We start from the raw sequence: 17165 nt of genomic DNA, 5'->3' as shown, positions 1-17165 counted from the left end.
CTCTCTCTCGCTGCGTTTCCGTTAAAGTTTTTTGCAAAGTAAAAACAATAGAATTTCTAAAATTCCAACAAAGTACAATTGTGATTTGCAGGTGTTTCCATGATGAAAATGAGATATACCTCTATATTGATACGTCTGAAAAAGCACCTCATGAGAGCGTTGAACCCTTTTCGCAAAGTTTGAGAGGCTTTTCAAAATGATGTAGCCGTTGTAGCGATATTTAGGTTTTGCGCAATTCCAAGGGTCATGGAAACGCAGCTTCTCTCTGTCTCTCTCTCTCTCGCTCTGTCTGTCTCTCTCTCTTTCTTTCTCTCTCTGCATTTGTTGTATTTCCTTCTCACCCCAACTGGTCCTAGGCAGATGAGCGCCCTCTGGAGTCTCGATCTGCTCTAGGTTTCTTCCCACAGGGGAGTTTATCCTGGCCACTGTCGCATTTTGCTTTCTCTGGGGGCCCAGTTGATTTTTTTCTCTGATTGTGCAAAGCGCTTTGGGACATCTATCGAAGGATGTGACCGAGCGCTGTACAAATAAAGGTTTATTGATGGATTGATTTCTTCTGATGTCTGCGTCAGCTTTCAGTCCAATTAGGACCGCTCCCCTTCCAAACCTCTCCAAGGAAGCATCGCTTTGAGCAGGAAGCTAGAACCGGACGTAAACAGAAGGTCAAACATGTTGTCTTCCGCAGATCTGAGTTTTTATTGGATGATTCCGTTCACGAGGCTGCTCCGCCGGTTCTTAATCAACACTGTGCCCTCGAACCCTGTCAATCAGCACTTTGTGTCATTTCTAATTTTCACGTTCTCTGCCCTCAATTCTCTCTAGTCTCACAAGCCAGACCTCCGCCGAATCAGAAGAAAGGTAGGCGAGACTCACGAGCGTGCGGTTCCGTTCTGGCCTTGCAGCAATAAAAGACGGCGTTGCCATGTCAACGAACTCTGTTTTTGTTGTTTGCGCGCGGCTGCAGGGTCCCGGACCCCCATCGTCATCATCCCCGCCGCCACCACGTCGCTCATCACCATGCTCAACGCCAAAGATCTGCTGCAGGATCTGAAGTAAGAGCTGTCTTTGTTGCTGCTCTCAACCGCTGGACCGCGTGAGTCGGGTCAGTGAGTCGTGCACGGCAGCAGGTGACCGACGAGGCTGCGTCCGCTCAGCCGTCATGTGCTCAGTCACAAGACTTGTCGTCACGCCGTCCGGGAACTAATGGACAACTCAGTTCCCAGCACTGTGTCGATCACTCACTGGATATCAAAATAGTAATGAAACGTCTTGTTTTGCTCTTGGTTTTTCGCTCTTTGACATCTTCAAGATGTAATCTGCAAGGCTGTGCTCATCCATCACATCACAAGCACTTCCTGTTTAAAAAAGAAAAGATTCTGTAGAAAATCACATTCTTCCTGAAATACACGAGTTGCTCTACAGCCCCTGATCCCTCACCAGGTTCCTCACATCGGAAGACAAGAAGAAGCAGGGCATCCAGCGGGACAACGAGGTGCTGCTGCAGCGGCGCAAAGACCAGATCCAGCCCGGCGGAACCACCCTGAGCGTCACGGTGCCGTACCGGATCATCGACCAGCCGCTCAAACTGGCTCCCCAGGACTGGTGAGGGTCCGCCCCGAGTCCCTCTCCGCCCACTGAGCGACTGTAAACCTGCAACCAATCGTTGTGTCTCTCTCTCTCTCTCTCCCCCCACTGCCCTCCCTCTGCAGGGACCGAGTGGTGGCTGTGTTCGTGCAGGGTCCCGCCTGGCAGTTCAAAGGCTGGCCGTGGCTGCTGCCCGACGGCTCCCCCGTTGACATCTTCGCCAAAAGTGAGTGGCCTCACACCATCACAGTGGTCACATGACTGGGTTCCTTCCCATCACGTCACTGCATCACTGCTGCTGCACACAACGTTAAAACCACCACCAGCGGCAGAACCTGAGACCGCAGTCGTCTGTGCATCTGCTGTGGAAACACAACGACACAGACAGACAGAGAATTCTGCTATGTGCTGGAAAATTATTTGTGTCAAACTACACAACAAACTAAGATGTGGTGTGTGTCTGCTATGGAAACACAACAACCTCGACGTCCAAATGATTGATGATGACGAGGTGTGTGTGTGTGTGTGTGTGTGTGTGTGTGTGTGTGTGTGTGTGTGTGTGTGTGTGTGTGTGTGTGTGTGTGTGTGTGTGTGTGTGTGTGTGTGTGTGTGTGTGTGTGTGTGTGTGTGTGAGAAACAAGTCGTCTTAATGTTATATTTTCCGCCACACTCGGACGATTGTTTTTGTGTTGCTGTAAACATACTCAAAACGACTCTTGCCAGTTCGAGCCTTTCACTTGAAGTACGACGAGGCAAAGACGGACCCCAACGTTCAGAAGTGGGACGTGACCGTCCTGGAGCTTAGCCGCCACCGGCGCCATCTGGACCGGCCCGTCTTCCTGCGCTTCTGGGAAACCCTCGACAGGTCTGACAGTCTTCTTGCTTCAGCCTCACCTGTGCTGTAAACTGTTTTGTGTGTGTGTGTGTGTGTGTGTGTGTGTGTGTGTGTGTGTGTGTGTGTGTGTGTGTGTGTGTGTGTGTGTGTGTGTGTGTGTGTGTGTGTGTGTGTGTGTGTGTGTGTGTGTGTGTGTGTGTGTGCCTGCTGTTTGAAATTGGAAAAAAAAAGAGAAAAATCTGATGTTTCGTGACTCTTCCTTTGTCGTTTTTCCCAGATACATGGTCAAACACAAGTCCCACCTCAGGTTCTGAGAGCCCACCACAGCGTCGTCTCCAGCCGTCCCACTGCTCTCAGTCCACCTCTTGATGGGTGAAGAAACCCCTCTTGAAGGAAGACACAATCCAGCGCACCCGCGACGAAATGTCCTCACTATTGCTCTGGACGCCGGCGACGAGGCCGAAGCGGTTCTTGTTGTAAATGTTTTCTAATGTTTTCATGTAGTTCAAAAGAGAACCAAAACACCTTTTGTACAAAATATGGAAACAACTTAAACGACATATAATGCCGGAGGGAGGAAAGATTTGCGTTTTTGTTCGACGGTCAGTGAATTTAACTCAAATGTACCAATTGTGACGACAAAAAAACATAACAATTGATTGACTTCCTTAAAATATCTTTTAATGGCATCGTGCTTTGATTGTGTGTATATACATGGTAATCTCTTCGGGTCAAAGCTTGTCTCTGAGCAGGGGAGACGGGAAGGGTTGTGTCGGTGGTTGATACTTCAGAAAACTCCTGTGGCAGATCAGTGAAATTACTCCATCACTTAATTTCTCTTTTCTTTTTCTTTTTCTTTTTCCTTTGTTTGTTTTGGAGCATGTTTCTCGGTCATCTGCCGGCCTTTGCTCAAGTCTTTGTCTTCTTGGTTGATGTTGCGCTCGTGGAGAAAAGTGATAGGAAGAAATGCTTTATGTCATCAAATGAAAATGGACAATAAAGTCTCAGAAAAGCTGCCGTGTATCAGACGTGTTTGCTCTTGAACCTTGCTTTTCCTTCGCCCTCCAAGATTAAGCAGCTCTTTGCCAGATGGATGAGATAAAAAGCCCAATAATAATCCAGGAAACGTTCCAGCTTTTTCTTGGTCACATTTCTTGCCTTCGCACAGTTCTTACTTTGTGAATAAATGGATGAGTGAACGCTGTTGACAGAAGCGTCCAGCAGGTGGCACTTTCTGTCAGTCAGTCCACAGACACGGGTTTTTAAAGCGCAGACACCTTCATTCTCATTGTGACTTCAATAAAAACTTCCAATTCCACTGATTTGCCCGAGTTCCTGAGATTTGCCCTTTGTCCTGGCCGTGTCTGGTGTTTTGCAACACTAATCTCCGACCCCAGCAGTCCGGGAATTATTTTGAAATCTGGACTATAAAACAAACAACGTGTTGGCGAGCGCTACCGTGTGTCAACAAACGGGGAAGGTTTAACAGACCTTAGTCTTTCATCTGTGTTCTCACATAATGACCAGGAAAGATTGGGGAGAGCGTTGAAAGCGCCAACTTATAAAATCAGAAGCTGTTGCACGGCTGACGAACAGGTCTGGACCAATTTGCAATATCCCTTCATCACTTTGTGTTGTGCGTTTGACTTTGGACCATTCTAAACTTGTGGGGCCCTAGATCGATCAGCGGTTGTCATCTGAACGGCTCTCGGCTCTCTCCGCTGCTCTGCCCTCTCACAGCGTCTCCTCCGGCGGCAGCAATGTCCTCCTTCGCCGGCCTCCTGCTCATCCTCCTGGCCTGCTCTCCTGGGGCTCTGCGGGGTGAGGACACTGTGGTCCACCTTCCCAGCCAGAGGCCACGCACACACACAGTGACTGACTCGCTTGGACTTGTGACTCTTTCAGCTCAGGTAAGGGGCTCGCAGTGTCACGCGCCCAGACTGGACGGAGGCTACTTTATTCCGCACCGGCTCGTGTTCGATAATGGATCCACCATCATTTATGCCTGTGACGAGGGACACAAACCGATGGCTGATCGCTGGTTCGTGACAAGCACGTGTAGTGACGGCGACTGGTCGCCCAGACCGCTATGTGTCGGTGAGTGCGCCGTAGAACTGTTTGACCAGCGGGCTGGACGGAGTGTTGGCCGCTGAAACGCTGCTGCACGGTGTGTGTGTGTGTGTGTGTGTGTGTGTGTGTGTGTGTGCGCGCGCGCGCGCGTGCGCTTGTATTTCCTTTTCACCCCAACCCAAGTCTAAGCAGAGATGAGATAATTTTTCCAGCCTGGTTTTTCCTACCCACTGTTGCACCTCGCTCGCTCTGCAAGGATTCATTTGGATTTATCCCGACTGCAACGCGCTTCGAGATGCCTTTGGTTGTGATTTAGTGCTTTGCAAGTAAAAGTTCAGATAGATTGAAGCAGGCAACAGAAAACATCTAATTTCCGTGTGTAACTGATACATATGCATATACACGCATACATGTATACATGAATACAGACAGAACAAGTAGAGTACATTACAACATTAAAATCACATTTTTGGATGACGTTTATTTTGAAATGCTACATCAGAAATGTCTGAAAATTATTGTGGAGCATCCTGGTGAGGTGTACTAGCAGCCTGCGGTGGAATCATGGAGTGAAAACTCGGAATTCTTCAGAAATGTTCATCTGAAATCCAGTACAAAGACACGCTTCTCCCTCTTCCTCTGCCAATGTGCGAAGCAGTTAGCAGTTACCGTAATACCTGGTGTACACAAAGCAAGCAGAAAGCGAGTGTCTGCTCGCTCGAACGCTTTTGCCGAACTGTTGGCTGGCTTGACCGCAGTTACATTTACTAGTATTTCAGTGCGCACAGATACTGATACTCAGTTTTAATAATGCCTTTACACATTATAAAATTACTCACCCACTGAGCATTCCTCAGTGGGTGACTGTCACAAGTTTCACTGTAGTACAAACATAAATTTAACAAAATTGTCATAAACAGTACATGCATGAACAACTGATATTGTTGTTGTGGTATTGGCACATATTTTACAAATACAAGTAGAGTACACACCCGATACTGGTATCGTTATCTGTGCATCCCTAATGATTCTTTTTTTTTTTTTTAAACGTTAATTCTCTCCTCCTCCTTTTACAGAAGTCTTTTTCTCCTTTCTTTTCCTCACATTTATGGATTGTGTCAGTGGAATTGATTTTTTGTTTTTAATAATTCAAGAAAAACTCCTTCATAAACTGTTATATTGTAAGCTTGCAGTGTGCAGAAATGAAAATCATTTTTGTCTCCTTAAAAAAGCGATGCCACGCACACTGCACAAGCTTTGCAGCACTCAGTGGGAATGAAACCATCAATAGCAAGTCATTTTGTGTTTTTCTGCAATTCCCTAATTCACTCATCAGTAACTCTTTACTACATTGTTTATTTGTTTGTTTGTTCAGCTTTCGCTGTCATCATCAGGAAAATCTGCTCAAGCTGGGCGCTGTTTTCTTTTTTATATCATATTATTGTTCATTTCTCTTTGTCCTCAGATGCAAAAGCCTGCTTTCTGCCAGAGATCCCACATGCACGCATCTTACAGCCAGATGCTTGGTACCCAGAGGGAGATAAAATAAGGATACAATGTGATGAAGGGTACGAAGAAAAGAACTTTGACGCTACTGCTGTGTGTAGTGACGGAATCTGGATATCAGTGCCGCACTGCAAGAGTATGTGTCACACACAACCAGGAAATCTACAACTGGTCTTGATTCATATGTAAACAAAGTGAAGGAAGTTATGAGCAAACATTTTTACAATGTTTCTGCCACTGAGAAATTAATCAAAATGGCCAATCTTGACTTGAGTGTGTGTTTTGGGCATTTAACGATGAATCACAGCTTCCAAAGTGGATAGTTATCAGCTCTTGCTGAGGACAAGCGTGTCCTTTTTCACAGGGGATCCTTACGCGTGTGGCCCGCCCCCTCAGATCCCTCACGCCGTCGTCATCGATCAGGATTACAAGGACGTTTTTAAACTTGACTCAGTGGTGCGCTATCAATGTGAAGATGGATACACTATGGTTGAATCCAGCCATAACAATACCATCTGCGACTATGGAAATTGGACCACGGGGCCAACATGCAGTGAGTTATGAACTGTCGCCACACACATGCATCCTTACACACACACACACACACACACACACACACACACACACACACACACACACACACCACCGCTCCTGCAAGTGCAGCCAGCAGTATGGCTCATCAGCAGTGGACGCTTGGAAGAATGTAAATCGCCGGCGACGTTCCTCAGGGCTCGTTGTGATTGTCATGAAAGCAGGTTGAGATGCTTGCGGCTCTGCCATGGTGTTACCCTGCCGGAAGTGACCATCAGGAGATGTCTGAACCCCTGAAATGGTTTTTACAAACCAAATTCTTACCATCCAGAAGTCACTGCAGGAATCATGAAAATCAAACGATTTGGTGCAATTCTGGTGAAATTTTGTGGACACTTTGGCCTCAGTTTCACGTCCTCCTTCGAGGTCAGAAGTATTGTGTGTTCAATGAGAGTCTGGACCGGCCCAGACCTGCCCTGACCAGTTCTTACTGCCGCCTCTCTGTCATCCCCAACCAGTCTGGCCATTCTCAATCCTCGTACCTCTGGCACCAGCCATTCTCTGTGAAGTCTGAAGACAAGAGCCTGGAACTCACACTAGCCGCTCAGACACCAACAACCACATCAGGCTCACTTGCATCGCGTTTCCCCCTTTGTTCTGTTGTTGTCCGGAACTTCAGAGATCCGCCTTTACACGACGTCACGCCTACATGCACTGAGCTGCCACCACGGGATTGGCTTGATTAAATGTCTGCGTGTACATGACAAAATGATTGGTGTGTGTTTACAGTGTAATGATGCCAATAATCTATACTCGTTTTTTTTTTGTCGCTTTTTCATTCAGGAAGGACGTCAGGTACTGGACATGGCGGAACCACAGAGGACATTACAGGTTGAAAAGTTTCACTGACACATTTAGCGCGTGGCAGATTTCCTCTTTCCTTTGAAAATGTAATGTGTGTGGTGTATATACAGTAAATACGTAGTTTTATGTGTCTATCTAAACATGTGTGTGTGTGTTCATCTGTGTGAGTTTATGTACATGGAATATACATAATTATTTTTTTTTTTACCTGTTTTGTGTTTTGTTTTTTTGTTTTTTTTACAATTACCATATTTCTCTGACCAGTGACGAGACCTGATTCAGGGGCTGGTGGAACTGCTGGAGTTGCAACAGGTGGGGAACACCTGTGCGTGTTAGTCATTTACTGCACATGATTATTAGCCATGTATAATATATCTGTACATCTACAAAGCATGTCAACAATGTCATTATATGTAGAATTTATCTGTCTGTTTGTTTGTTTCGTTCGCCAGACACACCAGGTGGTGCACATAGTGGAAGTACAGGTGGGAAATGTGGCTAGTAATTTAGCTACTATATAACTTACACAAGTGATTGATCAAATCTTGAATGGAAGCTTTTATATTTATATGATTGGTTATGATATGACCAGCGACTCAACCTGGGTGACACGGTGGCGCAGTGGTTAGCGCTGCCACCTCACAGCAAGAAGGTCGTGGGTTCGATTCCGGGCCCGGGATCTTTCTGTGTGGAGTTTGCATGTTCTCCCTGTGTCTGCGTGGGTTCTCCGGCTTCCTCCCACACTCCAAAAACATGCATGTGAGGTCAATTGAACACTCTGTTTGTAAATACATCAAAGATGCTGTTATAATCCATTTCTAATGGATAAAGCCTTGGCCTGGATGAGAGGTCATCAGGTGGTCTCCAACGTTCATCGAGTGTTTCGACCCTTAACCACAACACTCTCCGGTTGGCAGTCAGCCGTGATTGGCCAGATCACTGCCCCTCTCATCCAGGCTTCCAGCTGTTGTCCTCTCTTTTATGCCAGAGCCAACAGGAGGCTCTCTCTGCTGCTTCTCCCAACCTTCAAAAAGCTGTTTTCCTTAAGTGGCCTCTCAATCCATAGGTGTGCATGTGAGTGTGAATGGTTGTTTGTCTCTATGTGACCCTGCGATGAACTGGCGACTTGTCCAGGGTGTCCCCCTGCCTTCACCCTAAGACAGCTGGGATAGGCTCCAGCAGACCCCCGTGACCCTGAGCTCGGGAATAAGCGGGTATGGAAGATGAATGAATGAAAGTGACTCAACCTGATTCAGGGATTTCATTTTGGGCAAAGAATTATTAGAAATAATCTTGTGTTGTAAATGATTATCCTCTGAGATTATGTAGACGTGCAGTGTATATTTTTTGTTTTTTTGTTGCTTTTCTTCTAGACACCACACTATGTTTTAGACATATAGTCGCGTTTTGACCAATATCATTCATTTATTCACTCATTCATTTATTCATTCATTCAACCCTACACTACACCAGATGGTGGACAAAGTGGCCCCACGGAGAACATACCAGGTGGGAAATGTGATTTCTGATATTGTGTGTGTGCGTGTGTGTGCGTGCGTGCGTGCGTGTTTGCGTGCGTGCGTGCGTGCGTGCGTGTCATTTGAACTTGTTTCTTAATTTAAATAACGGAATAACGACTCACTTCCTCCTTCCCGTGAACAGTCAGCAGCTTTCCCTTCATCTGACCCAAGGCTTCACCATCTGATTTGTTACTGGGAATTCTGCCATGTGCTGGAAAATTATTTTTTGTGTGTGTCAAACTACGCAACAAACTAAGATGTTCTGTTCCTCTTTCTCATTTTTTTCTTTTGCAGTGCACGCCTGTGGAAACCCACCCCTTGTTTCTAATGGTGAGCTTGTGGATCGGACCGACATAGTTTTAAGATATAAGTGCGTCAGGTATTACACACTTGGCACCCAGCCGAACACAGTGACGTGTCAGAGGAACGGCCAGTGGTCGTCGCTTCCCGTCTGCAGAGGTAGAAACACACCGGTGCCGCTGCTCTGCTGTGACTTTGAGTCAATAAAAGGTCTCAAACATGTAATCATTCTATTTTCTTTCTGCCACAGCCAATTTTTGTCAGCTGAATCCTGGTTTTTATCTGCAAGAACATGTTACTTTAAATCAAGCAGTCTTTCTCAACTTTGGAGAAAGAAAAGAGATTCAGTGTAATTATTTCAAGTACAACTACTACTACACCAGTTCTGTTCATTGCAACAACGGCAGAGTCACTTGGTCTCCGTGTAAGTATCCCCCTTGATGCTGCCCACAGTGTTTTCACAGGTGGCCTGTTCATGGTCACACAGAGCACCAACAGCTTGTTTCTGAATGTTAACTATTTTTAAATTTGCTTCACTAAACTGCTCGCACAGAACCATAAGAAATAAGCACAAATCTGCCAGAGTAGTGGACAAGGTTTGACTGGTAGAGTTCTTCTTCTTGTTAGGGTTAACCTGTTGTCTAAAGTGTGAACTAAAAAAAACCTGAAGGCGAAGTGCTGCCTCTTGTGATACACACGCAAATGGGCCAAACAGTACAATGAACAAGAAAATTGCCCCTGAATGGAATGGAATGGAATGGACGCTGTAGAAGAGACAGGAATAACATTGCTTGAAATCTTGTTCTGTGGTTGACTTCTGCTCATCATCCCACACACAACACAGTCACTAAGTGTTTGTGAGCCAATCAGTGCAAAATGGGAAAGGTATTGAAACTTGTAGAAGATGTTATAATTCTCAGTATTGACACTAGGGGGCTGCACTCTATGTTTAGTGATTAGGCAAATTGAACTTAAAAAAAAAAAACCCACTGGAACTGAAAAAGGTTGCTGTTGTTTTGTCTTTTAGGTTGCTATCCATATGACCGTCGAGATGTGAGTTTATTTTATTCCAACATTGTTTTTATGTCTGGTTGTGTGAAAATAGATTCTAATGAGTAACATTTCTCCCCGTTATGTCCACTGTGTGACTAGTACTACTGTGTAGGAAGAGTTGCATAGGATCAGTAGCTGGATGTGCCTCCACTGGAAAAGATCTTCATCCTAAAACAAGTTCACTTTGTTTCATCAAGAGTTTTTTGGAGCTGACATGACAGTTTTCTCTTTCTAATAAACTGACAATGGCAAAAGCAATGCATTATCAACATGTATGTGATGGAGAAAAACAGGAGTCTATTAAAAAAAATAATTATCATCATGACCGGAAAATTGATTTTCTTGTCTATTTTGTACACAAATGTGGGACACAAAGACTTGTTAACTTATTTATTTGAGCTGCCTTTATACACACAGTTGTTAGTCAGAGAATGCTGTAAATGTTGGAAATACACCAGAGAGAGGTGGAGGTATGGAGGCCCTGGAAAGGAGAGGAAAGAGGGTTGTCCAATGACAATGAAGGGTTGGCGGTTCAAATCCTATCTCCAACTCTCCCCATGTCAAAGTGTCCTTGGGTCACACACTGAAACCTAAATTGCTCCCAATCTTCGTGGCAGCACCTTGCATGGCAGCAGCCACCCATTGGTGTACAAGTGTGTTTGTGAATGAGTGAATGAGAGGCCATTGCAAAGCGCTCTGGAAGATGCTGGAGAGCGCTATATAGGTGCATTTACCATTTAGCTCCACCGTGAGAGAGTGAGGAGGAAAGAGTGATGGAGTGAAGTGCGTTTAAAGAGTGTCGACATGAATTAAAAGGAAACGTGTAGAAAACGGCAAAGTTGTCTGGTTTGGAACCAGGGAGGAGCTGGTGTGAGAGGAGAGGATGCAGAGGATCAGAGGCAGGAACTCCTCCTGCACCGCCTGCAGTCTCAGTGGGTGTTTGATGCTGCAGAAATGCTTCAACCTTAAATGCAGCGCCTGCTACCACCACTACACCCCAACGCTGATCTGCACTTGCTGGAATCAACCCTTGCTGGAATCAACCTTGTGCACAGTGCCACCGACCTGGTGTCGCAAATATTGTCTCCTGAAGCCTTTTAGGGGTGTTTGCTGTGGACTTCTGAGCAGCAGCGTCACTCTGTGCATTGTTGACTATTTCAACACCTCTCAGCTCTTTCGGGAAATGAGTGAACAAATATTAACTGCTGCTGATTTGGACGGAACTGCCAGTTCTGCTTCAAACTGTTAATCGGTGGACTAGATGTACCAGATGTATCTGGGATTTCTTCTCCTGGTTTGGCTCCCTGCAGTGCTGCGTGGTAAGAATGTGACAAAAGCTGAAATCATTTACATTTTTTCCTTGTACACGTGGGTAAATCCAGCCACATCCATTAATTTCTTTTTGGTTTTGCCTTTTTTTTTTTTAAAGTCTGCCCTTTGCCATGATTTGACTGATTTCCTAATAGTAACCTCTGATCACAGGAGTCCCGGAAATCAGAATAAGAATCTGAAATGCAAACAAACTCAACGTTTGCTTCTTTTGTGTGTTCTTGCCCAACACAAAAACAAACAGTCCTTCCTCCACAGTGCGCACTGTCTGCAGCCTCAGTGGGCGTTTGATGCTGCAGAGATGCTCCGACCCTGAATGCAGTACCTGCTACCACCACCTCCACCGTCCCAACGCCGATCTGAACTTGCTGGAGTCAACCTTGTGAGCAGATCTGGACTGCTGAAGCCTTTTAGGGGTGTTTGCTGTTGACTTCTGAGCAGCAGCGTCACTCAACAACAACAAGTGCACTGTTGACTATTTCATCACCTCGCAGCTCTTTGACCAGACAAATGACTGAACAATTATTAACTGCTGCCGTTTTGACTGGAGCTGCCACTTCTGCTTCAAACTGTTAATCTGTGGACAAGATGTACCAGATGTATCTGGGATTTCTTCTCCTGGTTTGGCTCCCTGCAGTGCTGCGTGGTAAGAATGTGACATTTTATGTTTCGCAGACATTAAATCACAGAAATATGATCCAAATATGTCTATATATACATGCACTTCTTTTGTTGTTAGCGAAACCTGCAGCTCAGCGGTGTCATGCTCCTCTGTTGAGTGGTGGATTTTTTGTCCCTGGAAATGAGTTTTTTTCTCATGGGGCAAAAGTGACCTATTCCTGCAACCATGGGCAAAAACCAGTCTCTGGTGGGTGGTGGGCAACCAGCACATGTCAAGACGGCCAGTGGTCCGACCGACCACAGTGTATTGGTGAGTTTGGCTTCAGTGCCATGTAATAGTGTATGCTGCACAGACTTGGCCACACTCATGGGGGAATGAGTGTCACTTTGTGTTCTTCTGCAATTCCCTAATTCCCTCGTTGTGTCTACTGAAAAAAGAAGAATTGGGAACCTACTTCTGAATGCAGCGTCTTTCATTCCTTGAATGACAACGAGCAGCCACTTGTAGACTTTTTAAAACTCTTTAAAACTTTTTTTCCCCTCAGCCCTCTCCCTCATTACAGGAGGCGAGACTACCAACCACTACACCAGCCTGTCCATCCTTTTCCATAACCAGTGAATATAATTACCTCACTGTCTACAGTTAATTAAAAGAGGAGAAATCATTTTTGAAAAGAATGTAGAGATGACATCTATAGACAGCTAGTGGAAAGCTACACACTGCTGGCTGTTGTGATCCTTCCCTTTGAGGGTATTTTTTTAATAATGAAGCAGATGAAAAGTTAATGCAGTGGCCACAAATGCTTAGGATTTCATATTTGATGTTTGTTTTTTTTTAAGACATTTTAATATTATATTTTTAGTTGAGAATTCACTCCTACCACGTTCAGTGGAGGCCCCCAACATTTTACATATTCCATTTCCTTACAATAAAAAAAAACAATATTTAATGCACCAACTTCCGAATTCATGGTTTGAGCCTAAAAATGACATATTTTTAAGTTTAAGTTTAGTACATAGGATAAATCTTGATGAAAATGCTTAATTGTTGCCCAGCAGTTGTAGTAAATACATAAATGTTGGTTGCACTTGTGGTGAATTCTTCAGGTTGCAGCAGTGAAGTGTGGATGCTGAAGGAATCCTCGTGGACACCGACTTGGTTGTATAAAAACTGGTTTATTACAAAGAAGTCAGATATCAAACAGGTGCCTGAAGACGTTGTGTGTCCAGATGCACAGAAGCTCTCACAACCTCTCTGAGAATAGTTAGAACATCACCTCCTTATACCCACAGGTCACGTCATCAGGCACATTCCATATAAGGAGGACAAAGAGGCAATTACAACATAAAAGGTGAAGGGATGGGAAAGTTACTGGCCAGAGTTGGAATGTGTGTTATCTAAACAGTCCTCTATAGGGAGTTGTGATGCAACCTTCCAAGGACAGGTTGCCTAATACAGAAGCTGCGCAAACGAGGGGTTTGTTCATCTTGTCAGGCAAGAAGCCTGCAGGAGTAGGGCCAAAGCTTCAGACACTACACACATATTTAGCTTTACGGAAAATCTAAACCTTTATGGCAGAACAAGAAGTTGCAAGATGAATTTTAATATGTGCATAAAATAAAAAATAAAATAAAAAATGAATTAAAAAAAACATCTCCAAAAGAAAATTCTAAAGATGAAAATGCATCGGGGGGAAAGCAGAAAAAAAAAATCCAAACCTTCGACTGCACTAAAATTTGGACAAGTTTTAGGTCTCTTTGCATATGTTAGTGTCAATGAAAACTGAACCAAAAACATTTTGTTTACATCATTCATGATTGTGTCTTCACAATTTAAAGCTCACATCACGTTGCTCAGATTAAAATTGTCTCTTGCTGTTTTTTTCCCTTGTTCCCCCAGATGAAAACGCCTGCCTCCCACTAACTGTTCCCAATGCAAATTATGCTCAAAATGCAAGAACTTGGTACGCCAATGGATATACTCTACGAATGAAGTGCAATGAAGGATATAAATTCATAAACAATGACGCTACAGCTAAATGCTCAAATGGGGCGTGGACATCCCTGCCAGTGTGTCAGAGTAAGTCTGCGGCTCCCACATGCTGGCAAAGATCCGACTTCAGTGGGCAAAATGAATGAGCAATCTTGTGCTCCTGCTTACTGTTGGTTACCGTTGCTTACAGGAGATGAGTATTCGTGTGGCGAACCTCCTCAGGTCCCTCACGCCGTCATCATTGATCAGGAGTACAGGGAGCTGTTTGCCGTGGACTCACAGGTGACTTATCAGTGTGAAGACGGATACACTTTGCAAGGAGGAAGCAACAACATGTCCATTGGGTGCCACCATGGAAACTGGACCACGTCCTCATCATGCAGTGAGTGGGGCACTTAAAACAAATGTATTTAATGCACTGACAGCATTGTTTGGAAGCAACATGCTTGGGAGAATGCTGCTGGGTCGATACAATTGTGGCAGAAACTGTATTTTTTTTTATGAATTCTATTTGTTAGACAGAAAAAATATGTGTTATTACCAGAGAATTAAGGATTCATTTAGGATGGAATGTATTTCGAGGGAAACGGCTCGGCCAATTCCCTGTGCGTCAGCTGCCGTGCCAATCTGCCTATTCTTGCTTTTTGCAACTATCTTGGCCATGCAGCAACCTAAAGCCTTGAGCAGCTGAAGGGAAAGATGCTCCCCACCAACAGTCCTAAGAAAATTGAAGATTAAAATTGATTTTCTTTTAAAAGTGAGAGTCCTGATGTGTTTGCTGTATCTGACAATTCCAGGATCTTCAGGGTCTCTCAGTAATGGCAACAAACCAATGATTACCAACAGTAAGTATAAAGACACAATTTTGATGTGTATTTGTTACCATACAGTTAGCATGTATGACTCTCCCAGAGCATTTTATGCTTTATGTAATAATAGTGATAATAACATTATCATTACTATTATCACTATTATTATTATTATTATTATTATTAGTAGTAGTAGTAGTAGTAGTAGTATTAGACTACAATATAATTAACATTATTAAATCCAACAAAACATTGGAATTTCATTTATTTTCTGCACTGCAGGCTTTAAATATTTGCCTCAAAAGTGTTTTTTCCTTCTTTTTCAGTCAGTCACTGTGGAAAACTGCTCGCGATAGAACATGGCGAGGTAGTACAAAGAGAAAATATGTATTTAAAGTACCAGTGCTCTGGCTATTACAATCTTGACGGTCCAGACAGAGTGCACTGTTACAGCAATGGCCAGTGGTCTAAGCTACCAGTCTGCAGAGGTATCAACACAACACCCTGAAATCTCACAGTGGTGGATAGCATGACAAAAATGAATGCATCTCTTTTTTCCATTTCCCTCCTGTTTAGCTACCTACTGCCATGTAATCACTGAAGAGTACCCAGACTTAGTAGAAGATGGACATAAATATGTCAGAGATGGTGAAGATGTGATATTAAATTGTGTGAGAAAACAACAATGGACGGAAAGTTACGCTGTGGGTCGTTGCAGAAATACAATAATTACATTTGCTGGTTGTAAGTATTTCCTCCTAACTTGAACTTGAATATTTGTGCAGTGGCTACTTGTGTTATTGCAGCTAAAACCTCTATATACATATTTACAAAAGTTTCACCAACACAACAAAGTACCTGATGGGGAACAGTCTCTGAAGAGTCATACTTCAATGTACCACAGTAATAACTGGCTTAGTTTACAGTTTCAAAAGACACCTCCTTTCCAGTGCTATGGGGCTTTGTTGTGCGATACTGTGAGTGGCCACTGGGGTAGCAAAGAGCTTGTGATGCCATTTCTTAGTGCAGCCAATAATGAGTCAGCGGGATGCTTCAAACCTGAAGCATCCCTTGAGTTGAACCTTGAGTGGTTGGGGGAGGGAGATGTTTCAGGAAGAATGTTAGTCAGTCAGGCCAACCAGACAGTAACAGCACCTCTGTGGCAGACAAGCTGAACTCATTCTGTCTTTTCTCCCTCTTGTTCTCAGGCTGTAGCAGTTTGACACCGGTGAGTGACACCTTCACCTCCACCTCTTCATGGAAAATGTCTTTTGTTGGCTCAACGTGTCAATAATGTGTCAATCATCTAATTAAATATATCCACTCTTGCTCTCAGATAAATTGGTGCCGAGGTGAAATTACCTACAGACCGACGCTTGGCTGAAACACATAAAACTGGAGACCACTGAGGGGGAACAAAGTTTCCTTGGTCACAAAATTCCTGGATTGTCACTTTGGCACACACACAATTATTTAGGAAATGAGTGCTTGTCTGTGTATTTTCACATGTGACTAATGACCTGAATAAAGTTGGAATGTTCACTGTAAAATGTGTCTATAATAGACTCGGAACGGCAGCTGGGTCACCGAGTGGCCAAACCTGTGGGACCAATGAACTTTTTTCAAGAAAGACTGGTGGGAGCCACAGTCAGGGGCAAATAGAAGGAATACACGATGAGGCAAAAATAAGGATGACATCTTGTCTAAAATGTAACCGTAGTGGCAGGCTAATATGGAATCACAGGGGTGCCAAAATTGAAAAAAAAACAAAACAAATGAAATAATTAAATAAAGAAATAGAAATAGAAATGTACATTTCCTCTTTGTCTTTTCCCTTTTGTCACTGTAGAAGACAGTTTCACCATCCAGTAAAAGCGTGGAAGACAGCATGTGGATGACAGTAAGCACGTCAAGCAGGTGTTAGTCTTGCAATTCTTTTAGGGGCTTCAAGCAATAGGCTTAGCCCAACTAAAATGTATTGGAAAAACAAAAAAACAGAAACATGGTCAATCCGAAATAGTAAAACATACTGAGCTGTACCTTGATGCCAAGAGGTGCTGTTGGTAATGCGCCCAAGGAGCTAGCTATGCTAGCCATGGAGCGATCAGGTATCGACTACTAATCCTGGTCAGAAAGGCCTCCCACAGCCA

General features: G+C 44.2%; 3 protein-coding genes and 1 long non-coding RNA gene across 5 annotated transcripts in view; 3 read left to right on the top strand and 1 right to left on the bottom strand.

Annotated features, from left to right (window-relative positions):
• cdc73 (cell division cycle 73, Paf1/RNA polymerase II complex component, homolog (S. cerevisiae)) overlaps positions 1–3434 on the top strand; it is an 18273-nt gene extending 14839 nt beyond the window's left edge. Inside the window, exons 12-17 of the mRNA XM_076020885.1 lie at positions 823–858; positions 965–1052; positions 1441–1602; positions 1710–1810; positions 2308–2449; positions 2697–3434. Coding sequence (XP_075877000.1) covers positions 823–858; positions 965–1052; positions 1441–1602; positions 1710–1810; positions 2308–2449; positions 2697–2733 — 566 coding nt within the window. The 3' untranslated portion in view covers positions 2734–3434. The remainder of the gene's footprint in view (positions 1–822; positions 859–964; positions 1053–1440; positions 1603–1709; positions 1811–2307; positions 2450–2696) is intronic.
• Positions 3435–3929: 495 nt separating this feature from the next.
• On the top strand, positions 3930–16565 carry LOC142884905 (complement factor H-related protein 1-like). Of its 2 annotated transcripts, XM_076020887.1 has the most exons (13): positions 3930–4015; positions 4160–4240; positions 4325–4516; positions 5955–6131; positions 6360–6548; positions 7370–7417; positions 7655–7702; positions 7843–7875; positions 8864–8899; positions 9205–9369; positions 9461–9634; positions 10238–10263; positions 10363–10596. In XM_076020887.1, exons 2-13 carry the CDS (start codon positions 4180–4182, stop codon positions 10387–10389), a joined length of 1176 nt encoding a protein of 391 aa, XP_075877002.1. In that variant the 5' UTR covers positions 3930–4015; positions 4160–4179; the 3' UTR covers positions 10390–10596. The 2 variants fall into 2 exon arrangements, 1 of the variants encoding a protein (XP_075877002.1); XR_012926220.1 differs by lacking the exons at positions 3930–4015; positions 9461–9634; positions 10238–10263; positions 10363–10596 and adding exons at positions 15592–15850; positions 16060–16243; positions 16352–16565 and having other exon boundaries at positions 4092–4240.
• LOC142884908 (uncharacterized) lies at positions 6601–7285 on the bottom strand. Its single transcript, XR_012926221.1, has 2 exons — positions 7105–7285; positions 6601–6784 (listed from the first exon to the last, which is right to left on the bottom strand). It is a non-coding gene; the product is annotated as an uncharacterized LOC142884908 (long non-coding RNA).
• On the top strand, positions 11900–14620 carry LOC142884907 (complement factor H-related protein 1-like). Its single transcript, XM_076020890.1, has 4 exons — positions 11900–12238; positions 12332–12523; positions 14114–14293; positions 14397–14620. The coding sequence occupies exons 1-4, from the start codon at positions 12181–12183 to the stop codon at positions 14603–14605; spliced, it is 639 nt and encodes a 212-aa protein (XP_075877005.1). The 5' UTR covers positions 11900–12180; the 3' UTR covers positions 14606–14620.
• Positions 16566–17165: the final 600 nt, after the last annotated feature.

The sequence above is a fragment of the Nelusetta ayraudi genome, unplaced genomic scaffold (assembly GCF_046127955.1).
Source record: "Nelusetta ayraudi isolate G7.1 ecotype Tasmania unplaced genomic scaffold, CSIRO-AGI_Nayr_v1 ptg000011l, whole genome shotgun sequence".
NCBI lineage: Eukaryota > Metazoa > Chordata > Actinopteri > Tetraodontiformes > Monacanthidae > Nelusetta > Nelusetta ayraudi.
The sequence above is the reverse complement of the archived record's forward strand: the minus strand, read 5'-3'. Positions and strand labels throughout refer to the sequence as shown.